Below are 21,578 nucleotides of genomic sequence, written 5' to 3'. Positions count from 1 at the left end.
TCCCATTTGGTGGCTCATCTTTTTGTTTGGTTGGTAGTTTGCTGTGCAAAATATTTTAAGTTTAATTAGACCTCACTTGTTTATTTTTTATTTCCTTTACTTTAGGAGATGGATCCAAAAACATATTGCTGCTATTTATGTCAAAGAGTGTTCTGCCTATGTTTTTCCTCTAGGAGTTTTATAGGATCCTGTCTTACATTTAGGTCTTTAATCCATTTGGAGTTTGTTTTTGTACATGGTGTTAGAGAATGTTCTAATTTCAGACTTTTACATGCAGCTGTTCAGTTTTCCCAGCACCACTTATTGAAGAGACTATCTTTTCTCCATTGTATATCCTTGCCTCTTTTGTCGTAGATTAATTGACCATATGACCATAAGTGCATAGGTTTATTTCTGGGCTCTCTATCCTGTTCCATTGATCTATATGTCTGTTTTTGTGCCGGTACCATACTGTTTTGATTACTGTAGCTTTGTAGTATAGTCTGAAGTCAGGGAGCATGATCCCTCTAGCTCTGTTCTTCCTTCTCAAAGTTGTTGTGGCTAATTGGGGTCTTTCGTGTTTCCATATAAATTTTGAAGTTATTTGTTCTAGTTCTGTGAAAAATACCATTGGTATTTTGATAGCAACTGCATCAAATCTATAGATTGCCTTGGGCAGTATGGTCATTTTCACAATATTCATTCTTTATACTAGCAACAAACAAACTATGAAATTTAAAAACAAATCATCTACAGTAGCATAAAAAATAAAAATATTTAAATAGTTTAACAAAATATATGCAAAAACTCTACCCTTAAAACTTGTAAAATGTTGCTGAAATTTTTAAAAAGTTAAATGGAGAGAGCTACTTCAGTCATTGATTGGAAGAGTCAAATTGCTAAACAGTCATAGTTCATCAAATTGATTTGTAAAATTGATCAAAAGACAAAAAACTTGAGCATTAGACCTGTGTGACAATCTCAAACAGCCTTAATTGGAGTCCTGGAAGGAGAGCAAAGAGTCGGGCAGGTGAAATATTTGGAGACAAAGGTGATGAATCTTCCAAAATTGATGAAAATCCTCAACTTTTAGAATCAAGAATCTTATGTATCCAAGCATACAGCTGGAAGTTACTTCTCAGCCTTCCATGACTGTCCTGGCCAATGGACTGTGGATGGAATGTGTGCCACCTCCAGGCCTGGCCCCTGTCTAGTCTAGGGTAAGATAGGCTATGATCACAACAAACCCAAAACCTCAGAGGCTTTCCAGGAAGCTTCTCCCCCACACACTGACTTAGCATCCCAGGATGCTTCAGTCTTATGGAGCCTCCAAATCAAAAAATCACGACTTGTGGGAGGGAGAATATGAAGGAGTATGCACTGGTTCTTAAATGTTTCCACCTGGAAGTGACATCTGTCACTTTTCCATGGTTAAAGCTCTGATGTCACCTGACACCTACCTTCAAACAGACCAGGAAATACAATCCTTCCATGTACCTAGAATGAGAGGAAAGGAAAAGTTCTCGATGCATAGCCGCCACATCTACCACATTTCCTAAAACACATCCTGTGTGAGCCTCTATGTTCAAAGACCCTGGATGGAGCAATGCTATTCCCTGTCACTGACCTGCATTAGTGGTGCAAGCCAGAAAGGGATCTTTTCTTGGGTAGGCCTCTGAAATGTGGGTATTACAAAAGCTAGCATGCTCTAAGACCCAACTCAATTTACATCATAGTGAAACAAGATGATAATTGGTTTTTTTTTTAATAATAAATGTATTTATTTTTGGCTGTGTTGGGTCTTCGTTGCTGTATGCGGGCTTTTCTCTAGTTGCGGCGAGCGGGGGCTACTCTTTTGTTTCGGTGCGCAGACTTCTCATTGCGATGGCTTCTCTTGTGGAGCATGGGCTCTAGGCACGAGGGCTTCAGTAGTTGTGGCTCGCGGGCCCTAGAGCGCAGGCTCAGTAGTTGTGGCGCACGGGCTTAGTTGCTCCGTGGCATGTGGGATCTTCCCGGACCAGGGCTTGAACCCGTGTCCCCCGCATTGGCAGGCGGATTCTTAGCCACTGCGCCACCAGGGAAGCCCAAAACGATAATTTTTAAGCACTTACTATGGGCCAGGCACTTTGTATGAATGGCTGGCCCTAATAAGCTCTTAACTAGTGTTCATTGTTATTACAATTTTGTCTTAGATGTGTATGTCTTTATTCAAATGGAATCTGTGCTCTAGACTACAGGACCCTAAAGCACATTGCAAGGCAGTTGAGCATCTTATCTTTTTCTCTAAAACATCAGTAAGTTTGCATACTTTTTGTGGGCAGCTGGACTGGCAGTACAGATTTCTGAGATCAGAGACAGCATGGTGTAGAAGAAGGAGCCCTTGAACTAGGAGTCAAGATCAGTTTAGGTCAACACACGTTTATTGAGCACCTTTAGTATGTACCAGGCGCTAGAGAAAAAAGAGGCGTGAGAGTGGATCCCTGCCCTCTAGGGGCTTACACTTCTGCGTGGATGGTGGACAGGTAAATAAACAAAGCATGATACGTGCAATAATAGTATCAACAACGAATAGAGGAGCCACAAGACCTGAGATCTAGCTCTGCCACTAGATGCGTGGCTAGATGCGTGACCTTGGACGTGTTATTTAACCTCTCGGGGTCTCATGGATAGTGAGAATGGGGTCGACAATTTCTAATCCCTGAAATTCTAACATCTACAGTTCTCAAAACCCTGTGAGGTAGGCAGGGCAGGCACGATTTCTACTTTATATTAGAGGCGAAGCCTGGGGTCAGGGAGGTTGAGCACAGCAGCCTGAGCTACACGTCTGCTTGTTGGTAGAGCTGGCCCCAAACTAGACTCGGGCAGGTCTTCTGAGTCAGGCCAAGTGTGTATCCACTCCAGGCTGAGACGTGGGATCTCTGATGGGCACGGCAGGAGGTTTTCTGGATGACCCCTGTTTGAATCTCATACTTGCTCCCAGTTTGGAGTTCTTTACGGACTAAGGAAAGAGCAGTTACCTCCTCTACCTCCACCCCCTCCTGGTGTAAATACACAGCAGACAGTGGGCATTTCTGAAAACCAGGTCGTCTTTCACAAACAGCACAGTGATGTTAGCATAATTATCCTGGTGACCACAGGAATGTTCAGCCGCCAACCGCAGTCACTGATGGAAACCCTCCCCGGGCCTGGTTTCCACTCGCAGCCAGCTCCTTGCCCTCGCCAGCTGGGCTCTGTGTATGATGCAGAGGATGTTCTGGAGGCGAAGGCAGCTCTCCCTCACTGCCCAGGTGCTCCCTGTCACCTCCACTCAGCCCGCCCAGTATCTACATGCTTAGGGAATGTGAGCGAGCTAACTTAACTGAAGCAAAACAAACTAATATTAGAGTGCATCTTGCCGGGCCTCTAAAGCCATGCCACGCCCACCAAAGCCAAACAGCCACGCCCACCAAAGCCAAAAAGACGAGCCTCTTATGATGGCCGGCCACTGCTGTCTCCCACCATGGCAAAGAGTTTCAGAGATGACATTTGGGGGCAATCTTATTGTCATATACAACAATTTTTTTTGAGCACATGCTATGTGTGCTACAAAGAGGCCAGTGACACATAATCCCTGCTATCCAGGGGCTTATAATCAGATGCCAAGAGCGGTCAGATGACTTTAGAGATGAGTCACAGATGAAAACTTCCGAGAGACTCCGGAGGTGTGAGAGGCTCAGTCTTAAGTGCTGGAGTTGCTGGGGTGAGGGAGTGGTCACTGAGGGCTGCCGCTGTCCTGGAAGGAGTCCCAGGGAGCTCGAGCTGGGCCTTGAAGGGAGAGAAGGACGGAACTCAGTATTTGCATTACCCCCTCCCTATGGGAAATTCACCAGAAAACCATACGACCACGATAAAAGTGCACAGGAAAAAAATCGCCTGTGGGCACCCCACGTCCTCTCCCAAGGTGGCCCCTTCCACCCCACCTCCCCTTCCACCACCTCCTAGGCCTGTGATGTACAGCAGTAGAGCAAGTCCCTTAACCGCCCTGAGCCTGCTTCCTCGTCTGTAAGGTTGTAGGAGGGTTTACTAAGCAAACACTAGTGAAACCCACCAGCACGGCAACAAACGCTACCTCCCAGTGAGTCCTCCAGCAAAAAAAGCCCCGTCCTTCCATCTTCACAAAGGACGTCTGAGGGTGACCTGGTGTCCGTGCTCCAGCCTTCTACCCGCATCCTGCCGGCTCCAGGGGCTACGCCGAGGACAGGGCTGCCGTGCGGGGTCAAATTCACCCAGGGCGCAGCCGCCCAGGCTCCCAGCCAAGAACCTTCTCAACTCCAGGGGCAAATCCTCCAAAGGGGCTGAGGAGTGGGGCTGGAGGAAGGGTGGTCCCTTGGGCCTGCCCCCAACACCTCCTCCCACGCTCCACCGAGGGGGGGCCAGCTCGAGCTCCGAAACCGGCAGAGCGTCCGGTCTCCGTGCTGCCACCTGTGGCCGCCGGCCCCAACTGCACCCGACTCCGCGGCCCCGCCCACCCAGCCTGGCTCCGCCCACGTGGGAGGTGCGGGTGCTTGGTTGATGTATAACCTTTAGAAGAATTCTCAACGTTTCTGAAGTTTGGCGTGCCAGTGTTTTGTTTTGGTTTTCCTCGTAGGAACAGATAAGAGAGCTCTTAAAACGCCCATGACCTTGGGTCAGAGTTCCTCTTAGCTCTACCGGACTTAGATTTGTTGTGCGGTCCCAGGGCAAGCCCAAGGCTAGAGAGCTCATCTGCCAGTGTGCCTTGAGGCAGCAGACTGTGGCTATTGAATAGGAACTAAGATCCCAGTGGCTCGGGTTCCTCGGTCCCTGCCGTCCCACACTGCTCCCTCCCCACCCACGTCGTGGCGCCCTTCTTCCCGCCGGAACCCACAGGACAGGATGAGAGCACAGCCCTAGCCCACCCCGTCCAGGACGTTTTGTCACCCGTGGCAGCATTACCTGCCTCAGGGTCTTTCTGAGAGACTTAAATGAGGTGCCACGTGGAAAGCAATGAGCCCATCTTTAAGGGGAAGATACTGGTGAGAACTGGCGTGAGGGAGAGACGCCCTCACACTTACCACCCGGACCCCTGACCAACCCAAGCAGCAGTAGCGGCAGCTGACCGCTTCCTCAATCCCAGCCCCTCAACACACTTCCCCACAGGGGCTGGGAAGGCGGTGGGCTCCCGCCACCCCTCCACAGGCCGCACTGAATTCCCTTAGCTTCTTTATTGCACACTCAGGTTCCACGCTGGCTTTCCCATAAAGATAAAATATGAAACCACAAAATCCCCAGATTTTACTAAATACCTGGAAAGCTTTCAAAAAGCTCAACGAACCCAAGCTGACAGTTTTGTCTGAAAACTGACAGTAAAAGGACTGAGCCGAACAGAGCAGGACCTGTTTCCCTGTGAGCCATTTTCTGAAGATGGGCCGGGACCCAGATTCACACACGCGGCTCCCACGCGGGCTGGCTGTATCTCACCCGGCCACAGCTTGCTCTGGGCTCCACGTGTGTGCGTTGGAGAGGGTGGCACTTGCAGCCCCTGTAGGCCCAGGGGAACCGCCAGCCTCCCCCCACACCCCTGTCCCCGCTTCCTCTCCAGGCAGACCAAGGGGGGACAGGAAGGGGCCCCAGCACCTGCACAAACTCTTAACCGGCCCAACATGAACATCATCTCTTCTCCGTGGCTCATCCTCCTGCTTTCTTCACCCCATCTTCCCCTAAGGCAGAATAAGCCATCCTTCAACTGGGTTCCAGAACGTTCTAGTGCTTTCCAAGCTGTTTCCTCTGCTACCTGTGCGCTCCTTGGGGGATAAAGCTGTGGATCCCCATGCCTAGTGTGGTGTCTGGCATGAAGTAGGTGTGGATCAATGTTTGTCACGCTGAGTTGAATAGTAATGAAGGAACCAGATGGAGCACACCCCTCAGACATCTGAGGATAACTCAGTGGCCTGGCAACATTAAACGGTGCCCTGAGGCCACAGAGTGTGTTTTTGGCCTTGCTTCCTACACATGCCGCTTGCCACACCGGTGCCTCTTGGTCGTGTCCCTCCAAGGACGGGCACCCAGAGACATGCCCCTCCCCCAAGCCATGACCCTGGAACAAATGGCAGCCGACTTCTCTGGACTCCAGTCGTCTCTTTAGTCCATCAGTGACCAACACGGCAGCACCACGGATACAGCAGGGGCCTGCCTGAGACCCCGGGCGAGGCAAGGATGGTGGATGCTGAGCCCAGGCAAGGGGGCTTCCCTTCTGGCCTCCCCAGCAACCAGGAGAGAGATGCATGGGGAGGGGGCCCGTCTGTGTGGACAGTACCGCAGCCTGTCAGCCCCCAGCCTTCCTCAGAGCACCAGGGCCTCCGGAGGAGGGAATGTTCCAGGGTAGGGCCAGGGAGGGACTTGTTGGGGTGACTAAGGGTGGACTCTGAATTTGAGCGGGGGCTGTGTGCCCTCGTGGGCATGCGTGAGCGTGTCAGTGTGCACGTGTGGCTGGGGACAGGTGCCTGCTGTACTACTGACTCATGGGATTTGACTACCGAGCCACAGGACCTGCCTGGGGCCAAGGAGACCAGGGACCAAGACTCTGGGGCCTGGGGGAGCGCCCGGGGGGGGAGGCAACCTCCTCACTGCTTCGCTTGGAGACGAGCCCGGGGCTGGCAGGCCTCGGAGGCTGGCTGGAGGGCCGCCCCTGGCCTGACCCACCTCATGTGTAGGCCATCTTGCTGCACACCCAGGGCCGGGTCATCAAACACTCCGTCGACACCAGCCTGGTGGGCTCCACGAAGACGCACTCCCCCGGGCCCGAGATGGGGAATCTGTGGCGGGGAGAGAAGAGACCAGGCACTCATGACCTGGCAGACGCGGCCCGTCACTGGGCAGCCCCAGAGGCCCTATGACTTGTCCTTCCCTCTGTAGCGGCCTTCCGGGACAGTCGGCCCCCACAGACCTTGCTAGCATGGCTCCCGTCGCCTCCAGACAGTGCATCACGGCTCCAGCCCCCCGGTGATGCCCACGGGTGTGTCCCGGGACGCACCCTGCACTCCTCCATCCGGCTCCGCCATTCCTGTCGGGCTCAGCTCACTCATCCCAGGAACCCGGGGCCCCGTCTAGGACCACGCTCCACACACCCACCTTCCCCACAGCACCCTGCCTGCACCTCCTGTGTCTAGCACAGGGGGGGTTCTCCCTGCCTAACATCATCCCTTTTGAATCTCAACACTTCTTCTTCACCTCATTTGGTCACCCTGACCTGAGCCCCCTGCCAAGGCTGGAGCTGGGGTCTCATAAGAGAGGGTATCAGAAGGACCCCAAGAGGGAGAAGGGGGGGGCCAGGACCACCTCGATGTCAGAGAAGCGTGGCCCCAAGGCCCGCTGGTTGTCAGGTAGTCAGCGCTCTGGGGACCCCAGCCTCCAGGGCTCCCTGGGTTCCGGGAGCAGGAAGCTTCCAGAATGGGAGAGGTGGGAGCAGCAAGGGCAAGACGTTCTCAGCAGCTCTAAGAACAGATCTGGGATGAGGGCAGGACAAGGAAAGAGAAGGAAAAAAAAAAAAGAAAACAAGGAAGAGGCAGTGAGGACAAAGACAGGTGCAGGAGACAGGGAGAAGCCGGCACAGGGAAGGAGTTGTCACGGGCCGCAGTTCACATCAGGTCAGCAGCTGTGCCCCCGCCCGGCTCCTCGGGCCTAGTCCTCCAGCCTTAGAGTCTACATCAGAAGCTGAGGTTCTTACTCCCCTGTGTGTGCTGCTCTGCGTCTCCCTAAGCCTAAACTGTCCCTACACCCGTGACTGCTGCCACCATCACCCCGCAAACAGTCCCTGGCTTTGCACACCCACCAACCCATCACACACTCCCCGCCACACCACTTGGGCCACACAAATAATACCACCACTGCACGCACCACCGACACCCTCAAGAGGTGTTTTCTCTAAGGGAACCCTCCTGGTGCCCAGGGTTCAGATCCCCTTTCTCCCACAGTGTTTAGGTGACACGTGGCTGCCCAGAACAGAGGCCCCACCTCCCACCCTCCCTTGCAGTCAGGTGTGGCCGTGAAGCTAAATTCTGGCCAATGCAGAGGGATGTCCAGGGCACGTCCTCCCTTTCCCTGAGCCACACTGAGCCGTGCAGATGGACTGGGGAGCCACAAGATGGAAAGAGCCTGGGCCCTTTCCAGCAGCAGGAAGCTCTGTTGCCTACGTGGAGCAGGGCCACCAAACCAGGCTGGACTTTACCAGGGAGAGAGTAGTAAAGCCATTATCATGACTGGGTCTCTGTCCCACACCCCTGACCCTAGAGGTGAGTGGCTCCAGCTAGCACAAAACCAGGTTCTTCAGGAGGTGCATCTGGGAGGCTATGGCTTCCCCAGTCTAAGCTCCTTGGCCAGAAGATGAAGCCTCAGCTCACGTGTCTGGGTCAAACGGGTCCCCGTTGACCCAGTGGAATTCGTCCCCCACTCTGCGCAGACCAATCCAGGGCTCCCTCCGTGTGAACTTGAACATGAATTCCTGCACCAAGGAAAGAGGGAAACCTCAGAGTCAGGTGCGGTCTCCCGACTGCTCACACATCCCCAGACTAACCTCAGCTTGGAAGACTGGCTCCCAAGATGCGTAGACACGGAGAGGGTGACGCCTCACTGCATCCCAAGAGTGAGGAGCTGGGGTTACAGACACCCAGCACTCACATGGAGCTGCCTGCAATGGCCTCCTAGGGACCCGGGCTCTGGGAGTGCACCACTGGGCCAGGAAGCCTGGACCAGGGTTTGTCTCCTAGCTCAGTGGGCCAGCATGCCTGCGTTCCTCACTTTCAGGAAGGCTGGAACTGCCTACTTGATGGATTATCTGGGACACATCTCAAAGCTCAGGCTGGATGTCCTTCTACCCGCATATTCCTGGGCCTTTCTCTGCCGAAAGGAGCTATCAGACTGTGTATCAGAGAAAAACAGAAGCGACTCAGATTTTCTGCTAATTTGGATTTGCATGACTCGTTGCCCTCAAAACCCCAAATGGCCAAGAGACCCACTAATTGTGTTTCTTTCACATTTCTAGTGATATAACTGTTTGGGGTGTTAAATGAGAGATCAGGCCCTGATTTGGACTAGTAGAAGAAGCCAACGTGATTTTTCATTTCACAGGTGCGGGTATAATTTGTAATGCTCACGCTTCAATACTGAGTTGAGCTCAGCAAACCAGCCTCGGGTGGACATAGTTGGCCTTGACAATAGCAGTGGAAACAAGAGCCCCTCGTGGACCTGCTCAGACCCCATGGAGCCCACCTGCAGCCCCCACCCCAGGCTGTGCTCTGGAAACAGGTCACAGGGGACACCAGGTCCTTGGGGCAGGGCTGTCCCCGAAGGTCCCCGCCCCACCGGCACGCACCAGCTCCTTCTGGCTCTGGATCACAGCCAGCGCGGCCTCGTGGCCATGACAGTACTGCCTGCCCGTGTTCCAGTCTCTCGGTTCCTCAGAAAAGAAGTAGCATTTCCTTCCGTAGAGCAGCCAGTCCTCCGGGCAGGGCGCCTCGCACTTGATGCAGCCCTTGGAAGCTGCAGGGAAGAGGGGTGGCTCAGTATCCACCAGCACAGCGGGCCTCTGTGGGCCCCCCAAGGCCCCCCAAGCTCCCCGCCACTCCCTCCACCTGCCTCCACTTTGGTGCCCATCAGCCACGTGCCTCGGGGGAGCGCCTGTCACAGTCCCTGGCAGGTAAAAGGCTGGTGGCTAAATGAGTAAGGAAGAGGAATTTGGGACACTGGCGGGGACACCGCCCCGAGGGGAAGTGACAGCAGGTTAGGCCCCTGGGTTAAGCTCTCCTCTCTCTCCCCGAACTCCCCGAGGCGTGGAACCCGAGAAACTCGGACTCGGAAGGGACCTGGGGGCCATGCGTCCTCTCTCTCCAGCCAGGGTGGGAACCGTCGGTGGACTCGATGGGCCTGCTCTCATTGGCCACACCCTCATCAGCTAACACTGCTGAATTGCTGGAAAGATCCTTTGCAATTTTTGAGTTCCAACCTGCCTTCCCATGACCTGGAACCTGTGGGTCCAGGATCTGCCTCTGGAGTGACCCGGACAGACCTGGTCTGTCTTCCACCTCCTACTTGAAGAAGGACCCCTGCCTCCCCTCTTCCAGGATTGAATAGACACCATCCTTTCCACAGTCCCTTGCAGGGGGTGCCCTCCAGAGCCTTCTCCATCCTGCCCGGCTCAGTACGGTGTGCCCACATCACCAGTGAAATGCTGCCACCAGAACAGTCTGGGACACGTCAGCTGTGGTCCACCACCCAGCAGTGATCACCGTACCCCTTCCAGCTGCTGTGGGTTTTCCAGTCTTCAGATGCTCCAATGAGAAGAATCTGCTTCTATGTGCCTATGTGCACTTTTCTGGGAAGGAGGCCCAGGACATCCATGAGATTCTCTAAGCCTCCTTGCCAAAAGGAATTCAGCCATACTCTCCAACTATTTTCCTATGATCTCTTTCTAAGCCAGGTCTCCCCTGTCCAGAACATGTGTAAATCACATTTAAATCCAAATGCAGGATCTTGTGTTTATTTCTTCCACAGTCATCTCATTCACATTGGCTCATTTGAGTTTCTGAAGATAAATTTTAATCTTGATTTCTTTTTCATCTGTCATATTGAGCATCCCTCTTTGAAGTGTTTCACCTGCAGATTCCATAAGCATATTTTTTTGTTTGTTCTCATACAAGAGATTGACTAAAATGTAGACCAGGACAGAGGCAAGAACAAGTCCATGGTACTCGAGCCCCCAAGGGAGCTACCACCACACCAACACCAGTTAATTAATGGGCACTCTGGCATGCCTGCTCCATGAGCTCCAGGCCCACTTAGACCTACTGGCCATGCATTCCCACGAGGATCTCCAGGGACTCTGTTGTGTTTTACCGCAATCTCAATATGCTGTGTTTACACATTGCCCTGTCCTCCCAACCTAGCAATAGAACAATTTAATTTGTAACAATTAGTCTAGGTTAACCCAGGCTCACCCCAGCGCTCACCACATTCTTTGCTAAGCGCTCACAACTCCCTGCGTAGCCTGCATGCCCTACAGGTGAGGGTTTGGTAGGAATTGATGTTCTCAGTGGATTTTCCTCCCATTTTGAGGTCTTAGGGTGCTTTTCGAAGATTAAAGACAGAGGTCTTGAAGTCACTTTGCAAACCCTTCAGGAGCCATGACGTACTTTGACTTGAATCCATTAAAAGCAGCAAATCCCAGGGTCATATAGCCTCGCCTCCCTTGCTTAGTAGCAGTTTCCTCTTTTGCATTCCTCCTTCAACCCTTTCAGTCCTACCTGCCACTCTGTGTTTTTCAGGCCTCTCCCCCTTGGAATGCTCTGGTCCCTCTACCTCCTGCTCTCTAGGAAACTATTCATTCTTCAGGGGTTAGCACATGTGTTCCCCCCCTCTGGGAAGCCCCCAGGCAGTAACACCTCTACCACTGGACAGGGAAGTTGATGTCATGCATTTAAAACAATCTCCAGCACTTAGCCCAGGGCCTGACACACAGCCGGGCTCAATAAATGTTTGCTGAGTGAGTGAGTGAGATCTCTAAGGCCCTTAACCCCAAACCGTCTCCTTCAAGAAGCATTACGTGACTAACACACACCAAGTTTGTTCTGCATTCCCGAAGCATTTTTGTGAACGTACCTAAGTTAACATCTCCACTTTCGCTGCACGGCTTAGCAAAGAGGACGGGTATAGTCGATGTGTGAATGTACTATTTTAGGCTAAAATCTCATCTAGAACCAAAACTCTATTTCCTACTTACTTTGACCGCACAGAATTGGCGGTATGTCAGGAACCTTTCTTTACCTAATTAGACATGCTTTTGACAAGGTGTGTAGGAACTGAATTGCATAAATGCTCTGACATCTATGCTCACCCAATATGCTCATCACCACCAGGATGGCGAACAGAAGCACTGCGATGGCCCCCAGCAGGAGACGCGTGGTGGTGTCTGAGGAGAGAGAAAGGGGTTATTACCTGGCACATCCCCACCACCCATCCCCACCTCCAGCCCCAAGTCCTGATAGTGAGAAGCTCTGGGGCTGTGTTTGAACAAGCCCTCCAGGAGACTCTGATGCCGCAGTCTGAGGTGCCGTTCTAAAGCACGGGTCTGTCTGATTCTGCAATCCCCCTGCTTAAGAACCCTCCCTCCGGGGCTATGCACTTGAACTCCTTCTGTGGCTGTTGGAACTTTCCAATATTTCATCTCCTGCTGCTTCTCTACCTTATCCCTGGTTTCAGCCAGACGGACTCCTTGAAATACCCCAGTCCGTCCTCACAGCCCTTCAGCTGGGTCTTTGCTCCCAAATTTCTTCTCCTCCACTGCAGTCTCTTGAAATCCTGCCCCACACCCTCCATTCTCTTCACGAAAGCTTTCCTGATCCTCTGGCTTCTCCCTTTTAAATTTATATTTATTGCTCTCACCTAAAATTTTAATTTGATGTTTAATGAAAGAACCCTTTTAGACTTCAGACACAGGGTCTTTGAAAGTTTTTTTGTGATAAAATATACATAACATAAAAGTTGCCATCTTAACCATTTTTAAGTGTGCAATTTGTGGCATTAATTATATTCACAAGGTTCTGCACTGTGAATTTGCAAAATTCCACTGTCTATTTGCAAAATGTTTTCATTACCCCAGACAGAAACTCTGTATCAATTAAGCATTAACGCCTCATTCTCACCTCCTTCCAGCCCCTGGTAACCTCTAATCTACTTTCTGTCTCTATAAATTCACCTATTCTAGGAACCTCATGTAAGTGGAATCATACAATGTCTGTCCTTTTGGGTCTGACTTCTTTCACTTAACATAATGTTTGCAAGGTTCATCCATGTCGTAGCACATCAGAAGTTCATTCCTTTTTTATGGCTGAATAATATTCCATTGTATAATTATATACATTTTGTTCATCCATCCATCCATCCATCCATTGACAGACACTTGGGCTGTTTCCATCTTTTGGTTATTGTGAATAATGCTGCTATGAACATTGGCAAATATCTGTTTGAGTCCATTTTCAATTCTTTTGGGTATATACCTAGGAGTGGAATTGCTGGATCATATAGTAATTCTACATGTAACTTTTTGAGGAACCACCAAACTGTCTTCCACTGCTGCTGCACGATTTTGCATCCTACCAGCAATGCCAGCGCACAAGTGTTCTAATTTCTCCATCTCTTCACCAACACTTGTTAATTTCCATTTTTGTTTGTTATAGCCATCCTAGTAGGTGAGAACTCCCTTTCTATTTTTAACCATTTTTAAAACCTTTTAAAAGTTATATGTGGGGGCCTCCCTGGTGGCGCAGTGGTTGAGAGTCCGCCTGCCGGTGCAGGGGACACGGCTTCGTGCCCCGGTCCGGGAAGATCCCACATGCCGCGGAGCGGCTGGGCCCGTGAGCCATGGCCGCTGAGCCTGCGCATCCGGAGCCTGTGCTCCGCAACAGGAGAGGCCCGCGTACCGCAATAAAAAAAAAAAAAAAAGTTATATGTGTGTATAGATGAAAGAAGTGTCTCCACAGCCCAGTGCTGGGCTGTCCACCATTACTCACCCATGACGAGCTAAGTACCAAAATCGAGAGGAAGTATCTAGAAACTTTTACAGCAATTCAGCATTGCTGTGACGTCCAAGTGCCTGATACTGTTTCTAGTAATTTGTCTGTATTGTACTTCACAACAAATTGGGAAAAGAAACCTGGTCCTTTATCAAGGATCTGAAAAGCAACAGATCTGAAGTCAAGAAATTCTATCAGGCTTCACTAAACAAACTAACAACCAAAGAACATTGCCCCTTCCACAGAGGCAACTACTTCCAACCCTTTTAGCTAATTCTTTTGGTATTTACCTCCAAATTTCTAAAAGCTTTGCGTATGTCAATACTTTCTGACTGTTCTATTTAAGACACTACTCATTAACTTCCCACAGTAATGAGGAAGATTTAATTCTCTGCATTACTGTCCCCATCCTGACCACTCGCACACTACCTGCTCTCTCAACATCATAGTTTGGGTTACACTGACAATTAGGTGTTCTTTTCGTATGGCAATGTAAATGCTACTCCCAGGAAAGCTATGCAGTGTATTACGATCTTTATTTCTACACAACTTCTTGTTTCCCTGTGATTAATTATTTTCCTTTGCTTACACTTCTGTGTGCTCATCGTTATTTCAACTTCAAAACTCCTTTAAGCTGAAGAGGCAAAATCAGGAATTCTACTTCACCTTTCACTTAGTCTGCACAGGCTGCTCTAACAGAAACCACAGCCTGAGTGCTGAGACAACAGACACTTCTCCCTCACAATTCTGGAGGCAAGGAAATCCAAGATCAAGGTACCAGCAGATTCCATTCTTGGTGAGGGCCCCCAGGATGGGATTAGTGCCCTTATTAGAAAAGGAAGAGCCACCAGAGAGGAGAGAGGAAGCTCTCATATCCACTTTGCCTTTGCTATTTCCTGAAGATTTTTTTCAACTTTATCTTCCCACTCTCTACTGAATGTTTTATTTCTACAATTATTTTTAACTGCTAAGGTTTTTTTGGGTTTGTTGATGCTGTTCCCTGAATACTCCCTCTTAAAGCATCCTGTTCTTTTTTTTTTTTTTTTTTTTTTCTTTTGCGGTACGCGGGCCTCTCCCTGTTGGGGCCTCTCCCGTTGCAGAGCACAGGCTCTGGACGCGCAGGCTCAGCGGCCATGGCTCACAGGCCCAGACGCTCCGTGGCATGTGGGATCCTCCCGGACCGGGGCACAAACCTGTGTCCCCTGCACCGGCAGGCGGACTCTCAACCACTGCGCCACCAGGGAAGCCCCCTGTTCTTATTTTAATGATGCAAACTTTTCTCTTATCTCTCTGAGGATATTACTGATAGTTTTTTAGGGTTTTTTCTGGGGGGGGGGGGGGCTCCAGAGGGGGGGGGGGAGAGGTGGGCAGAAAGTTTAATCTGTATAATCTCTGTTTTCTCCAAACTGTTTTTTTTTTTTCCTGTTCATTTGTTTTGATCTCTAGCTTCCATGTCAGAGACTTTCCTCAGATGTCTGGAGATCCTTGGTTATTTGTTCATGATTAAGGCAGGAGGAATAGGACTTCACTGGCACCTCTGAGACAGGAAGGGGGGCTTATTAACTGTGAGGGTCGTGGCAGAGTGACGGGCTGGTCCTCAAGGCTGTTTGTTGACCTCCTTGGGTTTTTCCTCTTGGGTCAGTGTCCCTGGAGACTGCTCTTCTGTTTTCCCTCCTGGAGGGTGTAGGCTTGGCTGGGAAAAGAGACTAGGAGGCCATCCTGAGCCCTCAATACATAAATGTCGCCTTAACTGCTTGCTCTCAAGTGTGTTGGTGTCCGGAGGCCCTCTCTCCCCAAGGCAGAGGGCTGGGGATGGGCTCACAGGTTGGGGAGAGGATTTGGGGATCTGAAGTCTTCCTAACAAGTGTTCAACCAGCCCTCCTGATTTCAGCTCCCTCTTCATTCACGGCCGTGCTGACTGGTGCCCCGGTCTCTGCACTGTGGGGTTCCGGTTTGTGACTCAGGTTGCTCCTCTGCTTCCTGAACTTTCTCAGGCCAGTGGATTCAGTGTCAGTTACACCATCGTTGATCCCTATGTGTTTGTTTGTTTGTTAAATTTATTTATTTATGTTTGGCTGCGTTGGGTCTTCAATTGCACCGCCAGGCTTTCTCTAGTTGCGGCGAGTGGGGGCTACTCTTCATTGCAGTGCGCGGGCTTCTCATTGCGGTGGCTTCTCTTGTTGCGGAGCACGGGCTCTAGGCGCACGGGCTTCAGTAGTTGTGGCTTGCGGGCTCTAGCGCGCAGGCTCAGTAGTTGTGGCGCACGGGTTTAGTTGCTCCGGGGCATGCGGGATCCTCCCGGACCAGGGCTCGAACCCGTGTCCCCTGCCTTGGCAGGCGGATTCTTAACCACTGCGCCACCAGGGAAGCCCCTCGTTGCTATTGTTTTGTCTCCTGTTCTTGTTATCCTTGTGACCTTTTAAAAATCCCTTTACGGTTGTATTAATGAGCTTTGGAAGAGGAAGAAAATAAACGCATTCAGTCTGCCATCTTTACTTGCAAGTCCAACAGACATCCGGGAGTCCTTCCTATGAGCACGGTCTATACTGGCAAATGACCAGGAGTCCAGAGGTGGGTGCCTTCCGGCACGGTAAAAACAGAGGCTCATGCCTGCCCTCGAGGGCTGGGCTCCTTCTGTATCTGCTCTGCTATCCTCAGGGGCAGCTTGTTGTAAGACTAATCCCCTTGAGCTACGTATGAATCCTGCCTTTCCCTTCTTTATTTTTTTTATTTTTTAATTTTTTTTGGCTGCACTGGGTCTTTGTTGCAGCTCGCGCAGGCTTAGTTGCGGTATGTGGGATCTTAGTTCCCCGACCAGGGATCGAACCCGGGCCCCCTGCATTGGGAGTGCAGAGTCTTAACCACTGGACCACAAGGGAAGTCCCTCCTTTCCCTTTGTTAAATGCCTCTCAATCCTCTTTTATAACCCTGGCACTGCAATAAGAGCATAGCATCGTCAGCCACTTCACGGGACTTCACATCCCAGCTCTGCCACTTTTTAGTGGTAAAGCTACTTAGCTTCTATTTTATTTCATTTTCCTCATCTTTCAAATGAAGTCATAATAGTGTCTCCCTCTTAGAATTTTATGAGAATTCAATGTATAGGCCTTAGAGCAGTGCCTGGCATGGTAAGCTCTCCCTCAGTGTTAGCAGTTACCATTATGATGATAATCGGCCCATGGGCTCCTTTAGGGTGAGGGCAGTGCTTTACTTACGTTTGGGTTCCCTATAACAGGGCTCGGTCATTGCCTTGCATGTTACAGAGCACCCACTGATACTAAAGAACACAAAGGGAATCTAGCTACCCTGAATGACAATGCCCTTGGCCATGCGGATATACACCTGCTTTCAGGGAAAGGGGAGTCTGTGCCTGTGTCTCCAGCATCACCAGAACTGAGGACTCTCTTCATTCTTTCATGGGGATAAATGCTCTGGCTGCTGCACTGTGGACAGAGAGAGGGTGCGCTACAGAGTCTGACAAGCCAAAACAATGTTGTATTAGTTTCCTAGGTTGACGTAACAAAGCACCACAAAGCAGGTGGCTTAAAAGACCGGAAGTGTGTTGTCTCACGGTTCTGGAGGCTAGAAGTCCATGATCAAGTTGTCAGCAGGGCTGTGCTCCCTCTGAGACCTGTAGGGAAATCCTTCCTTGCCTTGTCCTCGTTTATGCTGGTTGGCTGGCGATCTTCAGCGCTCCTTGGCTTGCAGCTGCGTCACTGCAGTCTCGGCCTTCGTCGTCACATCCTTCTCCCTGTGTGTCTCTTTGTCTTCATGTGACCACCTCTTATAAGGACACCAGTCATATTGGGTTAGGAGCCCACCCTGCTCCAGTATGCCCCCATCTGAACTAATTACAACTGCAATGACCATATTTCCAAATAAGGGCAGATTCTGAGGTGCTGGGGAGTTAGGACTTCAACATATCTCTTTGGGGGGGATACAATTCAAGCCGTAACAAATGTCTAACTCAGCAATCCTTCCTTCTATGCAATGGCCCTTATTAGATGGAGTTTGAGGGTGCAGTTTATTTATGTTATAAATGTATATGACTTAGCCTAATGTTAGAAGGAACAACTGAAAAAAACCTGGCACCCAAGCCCAGACAAATCTCCCAACACCCTCATATCCACAGTGCAAAAGAGAATCATAGCTGATGTCTCTAAGTTGCCAGGGCCACGGCCTGGAAAGCTTACTCTTGACTGTCACAAACTATCAAATGCAGAGTTTGGTAATTTTTACATTTTTAAGAGGCTTTGCTAAATGCATGTGTGTGGTTTTGAGCAGGAAGTTGTGGGTTTATGTCTTATCAAGAACTTTCAACATTAAAAATTCAGAATTGGTGAGCACTGGAAAATCTATAGCCTGAGATTGGCAGAATCACTCTGTCCCCACTCCTGTACCCCCAGGCTGCTTTTCCTCACCCTCCCTACCCCAATGCCAGAAATATTCCCATCTCCAATCACCTCCAGTCTTCCCAGAACCCAGGCGGGAGCTCTGGATCACTTTTCCAGCCTGTCCCCCAAGGCTGAGGGTGGAAGGAAAGGTTAGTATCCACAGGGAGAGGACTCAATCAGGAGAATTTCTGTTTGGTTTCCTATTTATAAAGCTAACTGTTCATCGAAGGAGAGTCTTAAAGACCTGGGCTCTAATCCCAGCTTCAGATTTAAGCCGTTTTCCACGTCACTTAGCCTGTGAAGAGGAAGAAGAATCTGCCGGAGGTGGCAGGGCTGCCTGAGGAGCGCGGGGAGGGGGGCTACATGCGTCAGAAGCACAATTTGATTCTCTCCAATTAGCCTCCCCAAGCTGCATGTTGGTCAGCTCAGGACAGGGTAAGAGGTTTCACATCAGAGGACCTCGTGGCAAACCCGATGGGATTTCACGAGTGAGAGAGCAACGTGCATCCTTGGGCAAGACACTTAGCCTCTCTGAGTCTCAGTTTCCTCATATATAAGATAGGTACAACACTCACCAAGCCCCTGCAAGGGCAGATGTGAGGGTTAAACACGACAGCTATTGTGGAAGCCCCAGCACGGGGCTGGCTCTTTGTAGGTACGTGATAAATATTCGGTACGTGGTAATACAGGAGCACAGGCCCCCTGAGGGTTCAGCTTGGTCAAATCAAGAAGTCTCAAGACAGATGCTTGGCTAAGCAAGGGCTGCAAAACCCCTTGGTCCCCAGACCTGGCAGACCCCTCATCCCATCATGGGTGTTTCTCAGGGTCTGTGGACTGGGCTCATTACGAGGACTTCAGTTTGGGGCGGGAAGTGGACTCACAGTAGGCAGACGAGCAGTCAAAGGATTTCAGATGAGCAGTTGGTCATACACTTTCCCTGGGTTCCCTCATCAGGGATGCCGGGCTCTAGGGACTGGGGAAAGGGATCACCTGCACACAGCCTACACCCCAGCACCTTTGTCCGTGTAGCCCCAGGAGGCAGAAATCCTTATCTTGCTTAGCACATGAAGAAACTGAGGCTCAGACAAGTTTGAAAACCTGCCAGCCCACTGGCAGTGGAAGGATCTGGCTCAGGCTTACCCAACTCCAGAATCCGTGCTCTTTGCACTGCAGCAGGCTGCCTCAGCCCCTGTCCTGTGATTTCTGCAAGGGCAGGGATGTTCCCAGTGCCTAGATCTGCGCTGGAACAGTGGGGCCTCCAGGAGTGTTTGTGGGAGGTGAGGAAGAGTGCGTGAATGTGGGGGGATCAGCACACGGCAGGACCCTGGAGAGCACCATCGTGGTCCGAGAGCTCCCCTCTCCCCGCAGGAGACGCGGCGCCCAGGGAACACCCAGGAGATACTCAGGGGACCAGTGGAGGGGAGACCCCTGGCAGGGACACAGACCCCACATCCTAAAACTCCTGTGGGAAAAGGCCCACAGGCCCCAGGTGCTGAGCCCCCAAGGTCCACAGGCACCAGGGTGGGGCTGCTCCTGGTGGACCGTGGGAACGAGGGCAGGGGCCGGAGGTGCCACGAGACACAGAGCCAGGCCAGGCAGGGATCCATGCCCAGACAGGCGAGACGAGGCTGCGCCACAGGTGGGCACTGAGCACAGAGTGGGCTAGACTCCACAGGGCCTAGAAGACCCAGTGTCCTGAGAGACCCCCTGGGCCATTTCCTGCCGGGCGTGCGGCTTCTTCTTCAGCCTAACTTGCAGGTGGTCGGCCCAGCCATGGCTGGGAGTGGGAAGCAGAAGGGGCCAAGGTCAGGATGGGAGGTAAGACGGGAGCCAGCCAGCCGGAGGCACTGAAAGAGGCCGCACCACCCCTGAAGTGGCCCCTAAGCACTGGGGGTTAGAATGAGGTTAGGGCAGCCCCTGGAGAAATGCTTACGCATGAATGAGTGGAGAAATACCGGCAAGAGGCGTGAGCAACTTCAAGAAATAACTTGGGCAGGAGGGAAGCAGGGGGTCACAGGCAAATCTAACAGTGAGCCCGAAGATACACGACAAAGAGAGGGTTTGTCCACCTTTATTCAGCTCAGCTCTCCCCAGACCGAAGGTCCTCTGCAATGGCTGTCCTACACTGAGTTCCAACATCTTTGCCTCCTTTGTCCCAAATCACCATCCAGGTGCCCAGCTTTCCCCTCAGAGTCTGCACAGCCCCTCCTCAGGCCATCTGTGTCCCCTGGCCTACCAGCCTTTGGGCCAAATGCTGACAGAACTGTCCCCCCCTCTCCCTCCTTGGCCAGGCACCTGCCCTGGCTGGCACTGGTTATGTCCCTCCCCTGACCACGGCCCCGCCTTCCTCACTGACCTGGCCTTGGTCTGACCCCTCTGGGCCACCACCACTTTTCCAAGGGCCACCCACTGTCTCATTCTATGCTTCAAATCTCTCAACAGCCGCTTCAGACAAAGTCCAAACACTTCGGCAAGGCCTGGGTGGCCATTCATGGTCTGGGCGCTCCAGATTCCTCTCTTCTCACCACGCCCCACCCCGATCCTGGTATTCTGGAGGTCAGTTCCCCACAAGGGACAGGCGAGTCCTCGCCACTTGATCCCTGAACGTGTCACTCCTCGAACCTGGTGCATCCATCTTTCTCTTTCCACACCTCCTAAGAGGTCACCTACTCCAGGAAGCCCTCCTTTTCTGACACTCCTTCCCTAATGGTTGGGTGATCCAGGTCCTGGGCTTCCCTAGTTGATGCCATCCAGTCAGGTCCTCGGCCTTTGGACTCCGGGTGTCCAGAGTACCGAGAAACGTCCAGAGGACCAGCCCTCCAGGCAGCTCCAGCACCTCCCACACCACACAAGTTAACTGAAAGAACTCATGAACTTGAAATCTGTCTTCCACTTTGGTGACCGCGCCCTTGGCCAGTCAGGGGTCAGGCCGTGAGCCCCTCTGACCGGAAGAGGTAGGTGGGACCCCCGACTTGCAAGGAAGGCCCTCTGGCCGATTCTCCCTCCCGGCACCACCAGCGCCCCATCCCCCAACCCCCTTCTCAGGGGGCATTAGCACCGCGTCGGGGTCCATAGCTTTTGTCACTTTGCCCAAAGCACTTTCACTGCTATAGGGTCAAGCCACTCTCTCAATATGCCTATCGGGTGAGTGCCGGACAGTAACTGTCCCCCTTCACTCGTAAGGAAACAGGCTCAGAGCGTGAAACCTGCTCCCAAGGTCAAAGAGGGAGTTAGCTGCAGAGACAGGGGCAAGGTTGAACTATAGGTGGTCCCCAGTTACCTGTTCCCCATCGCCCCACAATGTGGCATCTGATGCCCTGGTAATCCTCCGGGTTCCAGAGTCGCGCTCCCCGCTCTCCCCACCGGGAGACCGGCCAAGGTGACTCTGTCCCGCCTCCCGGGTCCCCGGGCCGGGGGATGGAGGGCCGCTAGGCGCTTACCCTCCAAGGCCGCCTTCCAGCTGGTGCTGCCCTCGTAGCCCGACCCCGATCGCCGCAGCAGCCCCTCGGGACCGCGGCCCTCCGCTTCGGCTGGCGAGCGCAGCCTGGGCGCGGCGGGGGCGGACGCGGGGCGGACGGCGGGGGGCGGCGGCGGCCGGGCCCGCGCGGGGGGCTCCTGGGCCGGCTCCATGCCTATCGCTGCG

At 51.9% G+C, this 21,578-nt stretch overlaps 1 protein-coding gene and 1 long non-coding RNA gene across 3 annotated transcripts; both read right to left on the bottom strand.

Moving 5' to 3' along the window:
* Nucleotides 1-2,381: 2,381 nt before the first annotated feature.
* Nucleotides 2,382-4,287, bottom strand: LOC114901818. The gene is made up of 2 exons (XR_003795294.1): nucleotides 4,088-4,287; nucleotides 2,382-3,783 (listed from the first exon to the last, which is right to left on the bottom strand). It is a non-coding gene; the product is annotated as an uncharacterized LOC114901818 (long non-coding RNA).
* A 2,392-nt stretch (nucleotides 4,288-6,679) lies between these two features.
* CLEC2L (C-type lectin domain family 2 member L) lies at nucleotides 6,680-21,565 on the bottom strand. Of its 2 annotated transcripts, XM_029233964.1 has the most exons (5): nucleotides 21,376-21,565; nucleotides 11,864-11,938; nucleotides 9,347-9,513; nucleotides 8,376-8,476; nucleotides 6,680-6,791 (listed from the first exon to the last, which is right to left on the bottom strand). In XM_029233964.1, exons 1-5 carry the CDS (start codon nucleotides 21,563-21,565, stop codon nucleotides 6,680-6,682), a joined length of 645 nt encoding a protein of 214 aa, XP_029089797.1. The 2 variants fall into 2 exon arrangements, with proteins under 2 accessions (XP_029089797.1, XP_029089798.1); XM_029233965.1 differs by lacking the exon at nucleotides 11,864-11,938.
* Between the last annotated feature and the right edge of the window lie 13 nt (nucleotides 21,566-21,578).

Source organism: Monodon monoceros, unplaced genomic scaffold (assembly GCF_005190385.1).
Source record: "Monodon monoceros isolate NGI ecotype Baffin Bay Population unplaced genomic scaffold, NGI_Narwhal_1 Super_Scaffold_2, whole genome shotgun sequence".
In the NCBI taxonomy this organism is placed as follows: domain Eukaryota; kingdom Metazoa; phylum Chordata; class Mammalia; order Artiodactyla; family Monodontidae; genus Monodon; species Monodon monoceros.
Note: the sequence above shows the minus strand (reverse complement) of the source record. Positions and strands in the feature narration are given on the sequence as shown.